Below are 13,282 nucleotides of genomic sequence, written 5' to 3'. Positions count from 1 at the left end.
CCCGGAGATTCTTTGCACCCCTGTCCCATTTAAGGGACGCCGGGAACTTGGGGTCAATTGTAAGGGTTTGCTCACCATGATGGTTGTTCTGGAGATAAGGTAGAGCAGTAGTTTCTCCGTTTGCTTTCTGCTCTGCAGTATTACAGACGTACACAATATAATCATATTGCCATCTGCAAATCTCTGATCACAAGCTTTTCCGTCATCATTTGGCTTCAACCTTGTGTCAGTACTGACAATGCTGCATCCCAATGTCAGGGGCAGTGACCCCAGCAGGTGCTTATTTAATGGCGGCACTACTCGCCATGTCACCGAGTTGTCATTGGGCTTTGTGAGGTTTTAAGTGAAACAGAGTTGCCACTTCTGCTCCCCCACGCCCTGATAGCTCAGTCGCTGTTGGTCCACGGCTGCTTATTCGCCAGATTGCTCTGCTTATATCACAGCTAGCCTCCATATCTGCAGGCTGTTCCCCGATCCGCCACCTGGGGACGCACCCAGTAGTAGTCAGCTCTGCCCCGGGTTATCATCATCATCATCATCATCAAATTCCTGCCATGTACCCTCAAGGGGTGTACAGGATATGACAGTACTACATGAAAAAATTACATCATTACTAACTTCCTATCTACAATTTTCCTCCAAATCAGTCTGTTACTTGTCAAGACTCCAACATTATCAGATCTTATATTTCTATCGTCTAAGGCACTTTGTACCGTATCAATCCACCTATATCTTGGTCTTCCTCTGGGTCGTTTTCCTGCCAACCTGGCAGAGAACACTTGTTTTGCTAATCTTTCCTCTCCCATTCTATTTAAGTGACCATACCATCTGAGATTAGCTCTGCTAACGCATTCCTGGATGCTGACAATGTCAAGTTCTTTCCTAATATCCTCATTTTTAATATGATATTGCCATTGATGCCATCTGTTCACACCTCTAATCTTTCTCAGGACTCTCATATCTGCGGTCTCTAGTCTTTGGTCAAGTGTTTTACTTCTGACCCAGCTCTCAGATCCATAAGTTAAAATTGGTTTGAACACAGTCTTGTATACAGCTAATTTAGTGTTCCGACTAATTTCTTTCTTATTCCATATGAATTTATTCAATTGACTTCCCACGATACCAGCTTTGCTGATTCTGTTGTCTATTTCTATATTTAGTTTACCATCTTCAGTAAAAATTGTGCCTAAGTAGCTGAAATGTTTTACTTGTTCCACAGGTTCTCCATTCACAACACAGTTGACATTTTCAATGATTCTGCCTATTTTCATTGTCTTTGTCTTTTTATTGCTGACCTTCATACCATATCTATTACAACAGCTATTCAATTTAGTCGGAGAATCTTGCAGACTTGTAGCGGATTTATTTAGAAGTATAACATCATCCGCATAAAGCAAAGAGCTGACATTAACATCTCCAATTTTGATATCAGGTTTAATACCACATTCCTTCATAATGTGATCCATATAGATAATGAATAACAGAGGGGATAATGTACATCCTTGTCTCACACCAGATTTAACATTAAACCATCTTCCTGTACTTCCTTCAATTCTAACTGCTGACTCACAACTCAAATAAAGACTAAATATTGCTTGATATAATGCCCCATTGACACCATATAACTGCAGCGTATTGAATAGCTTCTCTCTTGGCACCTTGTCATATGCCTTTTCCAAATCGACAAAACTTAAATACAGATCTTTGTTATATTCCCATTCTTTCTCGACTATTTGTCGTAAAGTGAAGATCTGATCCTGACAGCCTCTATTTGGCCTGAATCCAGCTTGTTCTTCACCAAGCTTTTCTTCCACAATTCTTCTCAACCGTTTCTCAAGTATACTTGCATAGATCTTGCCAGGAATACTCAGTAGGGAAATACCTCTGTAATTCTCACATTCAGTTTTATTTCCCTTTTTATATATGGGTACTATGAGAGCTCTACTCCAATCATCGGGAATTCGTCCCTCTGTCCAGGCTTTCTGAACTATGCAGTGCAGCCACTGTAAGACTCTTATACCACCATACTTCAGCATTTCTGGTCGAATATCATCTACTCCTGCTGCCTTTCCACATTTCAAGCCTTTGATGGCTTTTTCTACTTCAAGTATGGATATGTATTCCTGACTGCATGCCTGGTCAGTGTTTTTTATCACTGTGCTGTCATCACTGCTTGTTTCATTTAGCAGTTTTTCAAAGTAATTACTCCATACTTCAAGGATATCTTTTTCTCCTGTTTTCATTTCACCTTTATCATCTCTAATTCCTTTTACAGCACTCTTTCCTCCATTCCTAAGCTTCTTCAACAACCTCCAGAATATTTTGCCACCTTCTTGATATTTATTTTCTATATTCTTGCCAAAATCCTCCCATGACTTTTGTTTAGCTAGTTTTACACACTGTTTAGCTTTCTTACATTTGTCTCTGTATTCTGTAAGAGTAAAAGCTGACTTATTTGCCAGGAACTTTTGATATGCTTTCTTCTTTTCCTTCACTGCCTCTTTAACTTCCTGTGTCCACCAGGGAGTTCTGATTTTTTTATCTTTGCACACAACCTCACCACATGCCTCTCTTGCAGAATCAATCAATGTTTCCTTCAGAGTTTGCCACTGAATCTCCAAGGTTTGATTCCTGTTCTCAAACTTTTTCATTTTCTTTTCAATAATATTTCTGTATTTTAGTCTACAGTTTACATCTGAGAGCTGCTCAACTTTTATTCGCTTTAAAACTTTCTTACATGTTATTCTTTTCAATATGAAATTCAATTTTATCCTGCTCAAGACTAAATAGTGATCACTTCGAATTTCAAATCCTCTGTACACTCTGGTGTCCTGCACCAGGGAGAAAACATCACTATCAACAATAACATAGTCAATGAGACTTTTCTTATTCCTAGCCTCTTCTCTCCATGTGAATTTGTGCATATTTTTATGTTGGAACATGGTGTTAGTAATAACCAGTCCATGTCCTGAGCAGAAATCCAATAGATATTTGCCATTATTATTAGCTTTGCTCTTTTCTCCAAATTTTCCCAAAATATTTTTGTATGTCTCACAATCATTTCCTACTCTACTATTTAGATCCCCAACAAGGACCAACTTTTTCTTTTTCATTGCCCCGGGTTATTATACTCTTATTATACTAATATACTTATTATATTTATTATACTCTAACCAAGTGAAAAATAAACTTTCAGCATCTTTCTCTAAATCCAGAGTAATTTATTAAAAAAGGGTGGCACACCATTTGGCAACTCCTATAGGTAGAGATGACCTGCTAATGCCTCTGCCTGGTATCTCCACTTGGGCCTGGCTCCCACTGAAGAGACCTCAATAAAGGTCGAAACTAGTCTGGGTAGTGACCCTTCCCTTAATGCATAACATTAGACATATCCGCAAGGAGATGTGTTTTGCATTATAGGAGATACTGAGATAGGAGTGTTAGTAGCTTGCTCCACCTTTGCAACGAGTTGCCCTGGTGTTGTACCACCTTACCCCAGTCCTGAAGATACTTTCAGGTGCAAACTTTGTTTTCTCACACTTGGATAAAGGATTAAACTAATTTTATTATGCTTGTTTAGGTGTGTGTTCTATCACCCCTTAAAGTTTGGCCCAAGAGTTCTGAATCACCCTGTATACAATAAAGAGTATTTGTGTAGAGTGAATAGATAGTATATGTAAGATGTGCCAAATAAATCAACCTGTGAATATATGCATCTATGTGTGCATACCCAAGTATAAATATATGTGCAATTAAATATATAATATAATAAGCAAAGTATATATAAAAAATAAACCAACAAAATTTTATAAAGTCAAATATGCACATGCGCGCGCACACACACACACACACACACCCACATACATAACATAAGCATTTCGGGTACATATTACAATAGAACATTGTATTATTGGTTAAAGTTCAAAGTCATTATTTTCTAGAATTTTCTTAAGATTGGGTTCATTGCATAAAGCTTCATAGCATTCTTTGAAGAATCTTTCAAATTTGAAAGGACTTGTGTTAAGGATTTTTGTATTGTCCCATAGTATTCTATGGTTAGTAGAAAGTCCATGTTCTACAAGAACAGATTTCTCAGCTTGGAGGAAATGGGTGTAATTCATATGTTCTGATCGTTGGATGCTAACAGTATGATTTTGACCAACTTACAAGAGATTGCAGGAACAAGGAATCTTATGCACTGCTCAGTGAGCCAGGTAAGGAAGTTTGTCCTTGGTGGAAAGCAGGATAAGGGAAATCTTGTTTATTGACTTGAAGGGTGTCTTGAATTTTTTAAAAACTTTTGATATGTATTCAGAAATGCCTTTTATATAAGGAATTGAAATTTTCTTGCTATCAGATTCGTGACTTATTTTTAACGGTTTTAACGACACCAAACAAACTATTTTATCAAAAGATGTTTTATTAATTTCTTATATTTCGCTGAATTTCAAATCACCATCATCAGAGCACAATACAATTGTAATGGACAAAAGTTCTCAAGTCCTATTCTGGCACCCTCTAATGTTGTAAAAAAATAAATAAAATTAAAAAAATGACAGCTATGTGAGAGTTACTCTTAAGATAAGCCTCTCAAATATTTGGCAAATTAATTTGTTCAGGTTAGGAGAATTCTTCATAGCCATGGCTGACTCAAAAAATAATTTTTTGGATCTGTAATGACTTCTAAATAGCACATTCATTTTCTTCCATCTAATTCTGTGTAAAGGGGTGTCCAATGCATGATCTGCTAGTCCCGACTTACCATAATAATACTAGCGAATGTATTTTTTATGTTCTTCCAGACAGATGTTAACCGATCTTCCTGTTTGCCTATAGTAGGCCAAGTCACAGGGAACTTCATATACTCCTGGATGTGCTTAAAGGGTGCAGTTTATCCTTAGGTGAGCAAATCAGAGTTGCTAGTTTTACATGCGGTTTGGATGTGGTGCGAAGGCTATGTTTCATCAGAACATCTTTTTATTAAATTGTTTGATGTTGTTAATACCGTTAAAAAATTAAGTCTGTATAGAAAGTTTCTTCACTTGGGTACAAAGTATATTTGGTAGAAAATTATATTCTTGTTGAATCCTTTGCTCAGGTGTAAGCAAACAAAATTTGCCAATCTTCATGACTGACTAGGCTACTTGTATTTAGAAGCTGTTGACTTTGTACTTGAGGCAGTTGATATGAAGTCAATATCCTTTGTATACAAGTAGCCTAGTTGTGGAGATACTTCATGCATAAACTTCAACTTTATTTGATTACAGTTGTGTAAAGGGTTAAACAAGAATAATTTCTTGTCAAATGTAATGAAGTATAATCTATGTTTTTAGAAGGCTGTGAAGTAATGGGATAACCATTTATTTGGTTAATCTGTCTGGCATTGCAGCCATTGCATAGGAAAGTATGGTAAATAAAGGAGATTTCAGCTATGAGGGAAGCCTGGTTGGAATGTAAATTGGAGGCTCTGTTAACAAGGAGAGTGAAGGAGATGGGAACTGACTGTGCAGGTAGGTTTTCTGTACACTGAGAAAGAATGCAGTTTGGAAGATGTGTGATTAGAATGTCTAGAAAAGACAGACTTTTATTTTCTTTCTCTATAACAAATTGGATTCTGGGATGCTGGCTATTCAAGTGTAAGAAAGAGTGAATGGCTCAGACACATTATCATTGCATCTCAGCAAGATAGAAGGTTTGAGAATAGCAGTCTTGAGCATGTTTTTGAAATATTTTCAATAGAAATTGGTTAAAAGAGGAGAGAGCCCATGGCTGTGTCTTGTATCCATTTATATATGATTTATCTTCAAGTGAAATTACCAGCATGGATGGCAAATTTAAAGTGATCAGTGATATCAGAGGAGGAAATATTTTTAAGTGAAGATGTTAGAAAGGGAGAAATTGGTAAATAAAGAAGTGATGTGAAAACCAACCATATTAGTACTACTCGAACTAAATTTTGAATTATAAAGATTTGAAGTAGGTGAAATTTTTTTATAAGATGAAGTATGGTCTTAAATTAAATGGTTAAATATGTAGATACATTTTGGCTAGTTTAAAGGAGGAATAGGAATGATCTATAAGAGGACAGAGAATGTTTCATGAGAATATTATCTACTACAGGATGAGGGGGGGGGAATATTGGGTTTATAAATTATAGATTAATCAAATATCTGAGGGAGGAACTAAAATGTTTTAGTTTTTTAAATTCAGGGGATCAAGAGGTGACATTTAAGAAGTCTTTTTAATGTTTTTTTTTTTTTCTTCTAAGAATTAGTGGGATTATAATCTAGAGGTTTGGAAGTGGTGTGGTATATAAACAACATATTTACTATTACTATTCCCTATCCAGGGCACTTCAGAAAAAATAGGCAATACTTTAAAAAATATATAAACTCAGCACCTTGTGGGAATCCATCTACCCTTCTCTGCTCTCTAAGTATCCACTCCCTTCTCTCTCTCTCTCTCTCTATTCCAACTGTGTACAAGGTCCACTATTCTCGCTTATTATATTGTGGATAGACTGGGAGATTCACTAACATCTGTTTTGAAGAACATTAGAAATATATCTACCATTACAACTATGATCAGTCTAGTCCATAAATAGTATATCATTCTTGCTGATCATGCTGTGTGGACACCTTACAAAAAAAAAAAAAAAAGAAAGAAAGACTACTATGCTTTATAACAAAATTAAAACAGCAAATACAAACTTGAAATACTTTTTGGAATCAGCAAAAGATATAAAAAAAACCAATTGCTCTACATCAGATCAGCATCCATAGATGATGTCCCTTTTAGGATTTCTCTCATCTAGTCTCACATCTGCCATTTATTTTTTGGATATTTTCATGTATGCTGTTAAAATTTTTATATTGTATTCCATGTGGTGTCTCTGTTATAGAGACAAGATATTGGAATTATTAAACCTGCATTTTATTGTTTCATTGTGCAGTGAATTTCATTTAAATCTGAAGATGAGCTTCATCCAGTAACTGAGCTTAAATACATGTTTGATCTCGTGAATCACTTGAATAACATTGCATGTAGAATTGTTTGTGAAGGAAGAAGTGATCGCTTCCCTTTTAATTTCATTCCTTAGGGAGAAATTCCTAGGAGAGCATAAACAATATAAAAAACCAGTTGTACACAAATTTGGTTGAAATTGATTCAACAACTAGTGAAAAGGTCTGTAAATGATTATAATACTTGTTTCTCTTTTCATCTTTCTCCATTCGGACTGAAATTTACAGATGACCTTATTCAATGTAAGGAAAAAACTATTCCAGATGTGGTCAAATTCATACAACTCGTAAAGCTTTCTGTGAAGGGGTTATACTCGTCCCCCCCCCACCCCTCTCTCTCTCATTTTAATTTCATTATGCTTCTAAGGAGAGCTTAACCATCACAAGAAACAATCATATTCTAAATTTGAGTGAAATCATTTGATCATTCAGACCTGTAGAGATATCAGCAAATGAAAAATGGACAAAAATATGTAATTTTTCACTATTTATAAAAGTGCTTCAGTTCTTACAGTAATTGAATTAACTTCAGATATGCTCCATCTTAATAGGACACTATTAACATTGCCTCTGTCTAATAAAATAGGAAATTGATGTCAGCCTAAATTGGAGGTAAAGTTACAGCAGGTTGAATTTGAGTCTTAATGATACTTGTAATAAGAACAGTCAATGACTTGACTACTTGGATTTAGTCACTGCTGTGCAATGCTTCCGCCAGTGATTTGAGGTCTGAAAACAATTTTTTTTTTTACTGTCTCTTCCATTTGTTTCTTAACTTCTGATAATTTGTTGTTCTGCTTTCTAAATTCTGGGAACTATAAATATAAGCATTTCTTTCTTTGCTTTCACCAGTATCTAATTGTGGTGAGAGGGTTTTTTCCCACCTGCTGGATACTTGGAGGTGTTTTTTTTCTGTAATCATTGCATTGATTCTAAACAACACTAAGAAAAAAAAACATCAGAACATGTGGACTTAAGTCAGCAAAAGTCATTGCACCTGAACATAGTGTGGTTGTATCTAAACTCACCTTTAGGTACATCTGCATTGCGTATTCCTCTCCTTTGCCATATTAAATGTTAAATGAATTATCCATAGATCAGCCTGTAGACATGCAAGCCTTAAGCTTAACTTTCATCTTATATGCTGGAAAACATGGTAATATTGATATTCTTTTTGAATTATATAATGTTATCTAAACAAAAGAAATAAACTTTTATGTATGTTTGAGGTATTGATGTTACGTAATTATTTTTTAGCCTTTATCACCAGAGGGCAGTACAACAACAGTAAGGTAAGTGTCAACTTTGAATTGTATCAGTAATAATAGCTTATGCCATAAAATGGGCTACTCTTAGATGTGGATGCATCTTTGGTTAATGTATTCACAGAGAGAGAGAGAGAGAGAGAGATGGATTGTTAATTAGGCATGAATGACTAAAAATGAAACTTGAAGTCCTCAGCCTCTAGAGGCTCCTCTAAGGAGGTTAAGAACTCGTCAGCGTTTCTATGATAATATTAAAATGACAGGTAAATTGGCAATTTTAAAAGCCCAAAGCCAGGTGCACTGTCTGTTGATATAACTTACCTTTAACAGTGAAATAGCCAGAATGTATGGACAGTTTCAGCAGAAAAGTCTGTTTGAGTAAATTTGTAGTTAGCTGTAAAGGAATATTAGTATATAGTGAAACTATATCTAAGCTGACCATTATCTCAGTTTCGCTGTTTATAAAAATCCATAATACCCTTTAATGAGTGGCAGACGTTTCTGCAAATGCCCAGAGCAAGATCAAAGTCTTAAGTGGAGCATGTAGTACAAACAGTCACAGACCTTAAAGGAATTCCTAGTTTATGAATTTTTGAAGACTGTGTAACATGTGGGGATCCACGAGTAGCCTTACCTTTTTTTTTTTCTTAGTCATTATTCCTGTAAGACATAAGCAATGAGCTTGTTAAGTCTATTCATCTGACTAACAGTAGTTTCAATAAAACTGGAGACAGTAAGTCGAGTAATTTTGGAGCGTTAAAGTAAATGTCCTATAATATTTCTTGTAATGTAACAACAACTTACATTTTATATTCTGGTAATGAAAAAAAATTATGTTATTAAAAGAATTTAGGCCTTTTATCTGAAAATGTTATTGGAGGTGTAGGTTTTGCTTTGTGAAGAATTTGAACAGAATTTATCTCCTCCATGATGTTCTTCCTAGACCAGCAGTCTGGTACAGGTATGTTGATTATATCTTTGGTATTTGGACTAGTTCTGCATTAGAATCCTATAGCTTAATTACTACAATTAAAGTATCCCTCTAATACAGTTTGCTATAGAAATGAAGGAAACCCTTTGTTTACCATTTTTAAATCTCCACATTCTTAATCAAGATCGAAGATTTAATTTTTTTTTTTTCCATTTATCTAGGCATAGCCTCGCTGTCAGTGGTATAAAAATTCTGGCACTATTACAACTAAGATTCAGCATGCATGCTCCCTGTGCTCTACTGAGGCCTTATCAGGAATTACAACACATTATAATCTTATTTTTCAGGAAATAACGTATACTAAAATGTTAATTATAATAACTTTAATTAATACTTTACTACATATCAGCATCGTTACATTGCCATCATCAGGAATCACAAGAACAATGATATGTGCATGCAGGCACTAACACTGGGCAAATGAAGCCGAAGAAACCAGTTCCCTTGCAGTTGTAGTCTGTCCTACTGTGGCCAAATGGACAGGACAGCCAATATCAGAATTTCTGAACACAAGGACTACATCCGGTTCCACCGTTACAGCCACTCAGGACTTGCTGACTAAGCTTTGGACACCCACCACAGGATTCACTAGAAGTAAAATGCCAATCTATCACACTGCAGCAAATACAAATATGAGAGGCCATTCCTCAAATCTGCCTTAGCCCTGAGAAAAATTCCAAACCTCAACAAATTTGGGTGCATGAGACTGCCCCAAATTTGGGAGGCATTCATCCTCAGATCTTTAGCACAACTGCCAAGACACCCAATTTAGCCCACTAGGGGTTGCCATTTAGAACTCTAGGCTGATTTTGGTTGCCTTTCTTCAGCATCATTGCCCAAATACCTACATGCACATATTATTGTTCTTGTGATCCCTGATGATGGCAATGTCACATTGCCGAAATATAGACAAGTATTAATTAGTTATTATAATTAATGTTTTAGAGTATGTTATTTCCTGAAAAATAACAGTTATGAGTAATCAACATATAAGCCTATCTACCAGAACGTTAAATCTTATTTAAATTATTTAAATTAAGGGGATATTAAATCCCATATTGTTTTAAATCTTATAAATTAAGATGCCAAGAAATTATATTCTTGGTTTAATCCTTTATCCAAGTATAAGCAAACAAAGTCTGCACATGAAGTATCTTGATGACTGGGCTACATGTATATGGACACATTAGTTGCCTTAGTATCCCATAATGCAAGGCACATATCCTTTAGGGTGTGCATAATGCTATGCATTATTGGAAGAACCAATATCCAGACCAGTTTTGACCTTTGTCCTTTGTACACTGATGTCAAAAACCTAAGGACAAACACTATTTGGGAACCAGACCCAGAAGGTATACATAGGTTGAAGTAATGCAAAAGTCATATGACTTCAACATTCATATCCCCTTCTGGGTCTGGCTCTTCCCAGAAGTCATATTATTTCTGCATTACTTCAACCTTGATATCTTCTAGGTTTGGTTCGTACTGATGCGACCTCAATAAAATTGGTTGCAGTAGTGGTCCTTGCATTATAGGAAACTAAGGCAATTGTTTTGAAGTCATTAGCTTTACATACAAATAGCCCATATATGACTTTTGCATTACTTCAACCTATGTATACCTTCTGGGTCTGGCTCCCAAATAGTGTTTGTAGTTAGGTTTTTGACATCAATGTACAAAGGACAATGGTCAAAACCGGTCTGGATATTGGTCCTTCCAATAATGCATAGCATTATGCACACCCTAAAGGATATGTGCCTTGCATTATGGGAAACTAAGGCAAAGTCATTAGTGTCTATATACATGTAGCCCAGTCGTCAAGATACTTAATGTGCAGTCTTTGTTTGTTTATAACACTTGGATAAAGGATTAAACCAAGAATATAATTTCTTGGTATCCTTAATTTATAGTATAATCAAATGAAACACTTTCAACACTACATCTTCTTAATAGAGAATTCTTTCAGTGAGTCTTTTATGTACAAAGCAATCAGTAGTTAAATGCTCTGTCCTTCTTCTTGAGATGAATTAATTATATTTCCATTTCTTATGTCAAAGGAGAGTATCTAAGCATATTTCTAAAATTCTTAGGCCTTAGCATTATTCAAGTAGCATTTCATCCTGTCTGAAAAATTTCCTCTTTTCTTTTGTCAGCCAATGGCCAACATCCTCCTTCAGACTGTTTTGGGTATATCTGCCAAATTTGTTGCTTTGCTCTTGTGGTCGATCATATTTTGGTCACCCCAGAATAGTCTTCCTCTGTTATTGTAAAGAACATAAAAGTAACACCAAATACATGAACCAGATCAGTCTGATTTTACAGAACATGATCTCTTCAGAACAAGAGTCCTTGGGAAGAAAACTAAGTCTTGCACAAGACCAGATTTCTTATGGAAAGACTACAAAGAAAGTTGAGGCATTATTAAATTTCCCTAATCTTAATAGGGGTCCAATACCTACCATACATCTCATTAAACTTATTCACTGTTAGGATGCTCACAACCACCTCTGGCAATCCATTCCACTCATTCACCACTCCCCAACTAAAGAATGTATTTCCACACACTCTTACTAACCAGACTCTTAGACATCTTCCAAGTTTGATCCCTTGTTTTCCCACTACTCATGTATTGAAAATTTTCTTTTGTGTCAATCTTATAGAATTCTTAGTAACTTGTAAGTTTCTCTCCTCCACCTATCAGATAAACTCTGCATCCTGTGCACACTTTTAATCTATCTTCATAGGGGAACATCCCACAGACCTGTCATGAGCTTGGTCACTTGTCTCTGAATTTTCTTCTTCTGGTCCCCTAGAAATGCAGGTGACCAAATCTGTGCACAGTAGTCAACATTTGACCCAATCATAGCTTTATAAAGCGGGATATAACCTCCCTATATTTACTAGTCAAAGTATTCTTTAGCATCCAAGTAATCCTCAGAGCTATTTTGCCAACTCTTGCAGTATGTCCTCTGAATTTCAAACTATCCACCATCACCTCCAGGTCCCTACCCTCATTAGTTTCCTGTGAACTAGTACCATCAATTATGATGTGAAGTATATAACCCTTTCATCTAAAAGTGCATTACCTTACATTTTACAACATTAAATTGACAACCATTGTCTTTTGTCCACACTGTCAGTTTGTCATCCTGCAAAGTTTTGCATCATCAGCAAACAACTAAATGTCTCCCCTCAAATCTTCCACTATATCATTAATGTAAAAATTAAAGAGTAGTGGTCCTGGTACACAGAGTGTCGGGTACTCCACTAGTCACCCTTATTTGCCTTGATTTCACTCCACCACCATCCTCTGATGTGTATCATCCTATCCATGCCACTAACCTCATATTCATTCCTATTTACTTCAGCTTATGTAATAACTTTCCATGTGGGATTCTGTCAAATGCCTTTGCAAAGTCCAACAGTATCATAGTGTAGCCATTTCCTTTATCCAGTTCCGCTATTACCTTATTATAAAATGTTAATAAATTACCAAGGCAGGATCTCCCTTTAACAAAGCCATGCTTTCCACTATAAAGTATCATATTCCTCTCCACCCAGTTATGAATTTTACTTTGAAACCACCTTTTCCAATATTTTAACCACCTATGAAATACTAACGGATCCGTAATTTGCTACTTGGAGTCACCTTTGTATAATGGAACTGTGTTACCCTATTTACACTCCCTTAGAACTTTGCCAGAGCTGAGACTTAAATTAAACAATTTCATCAGAGACACTGCCAGTTGACTTGCACATTCTTGTAGCATAAGAGCTGACATGCTGTCCAGGCCCCCTACTGTTATATTCACGTTTATATTTTTCAGCGTACTGAGTACTTAGAGTTCATCTACCTCAATTCTCACATCATTGTGTGTCACCTAAGTAACTGTAAAGTCACCACCTGGATGATATTCCCTTGCAAAGTGATGACTTAGTAATTGAACTATTTCTTCTTCTACTGTCACTTTCTTACCAACAGCACTGAGTAAAGTTATCTTTCT

At 35.9% G+C, this 13,282-nt stretch overlaps 1 protein-coding gene across 5 annotated transcripts in view; it reads left to right on the top strand.

Annotated features, from left to right (window-relative positions):
- Positions 1 to 13,282, top strand: part of Tmem131 (Transmembrane protein 131) — a 704,637-nt gene that overhangs the window by 138,314 nt on the left and 553,041 nt on the right. For all 5 annotated transcript variants that reach the window (XM_090406393.1, XM_090406392.1, XM_090406391.1 and 2 more), the window contains exon 3: positions 8,280 to 8,314. In XM_090406393.1, the coding sequence (XP_090262519.1) occupies positions 8,280 to 8,314 (35 nt within the window). The remainder of the gene's footprint in view (positions 1 to 8,279; positions 8,315 to 13,282) is intronic.

Source organism: Typopeltis vanoorti, chromosome 16, assembly GCF_054136105.1.
Source record: "Typopeltis vanoorti isolate ZY-2024b chromosome 16, IOZ_Tvanoo_1.0, whole genome shotgun sequence".
NCBI lineage: Eukaryota > Metazoa > Arthropoda > Arachnida > Uropygi > Thelyphonidae > Typopeltis > Typopeltis vanoorti.
The sequence above is the reverse complement of the archived record's forward strand: the minus strand, read 5'-3'. Positions and strand labels throughout refer to the sequence as shown.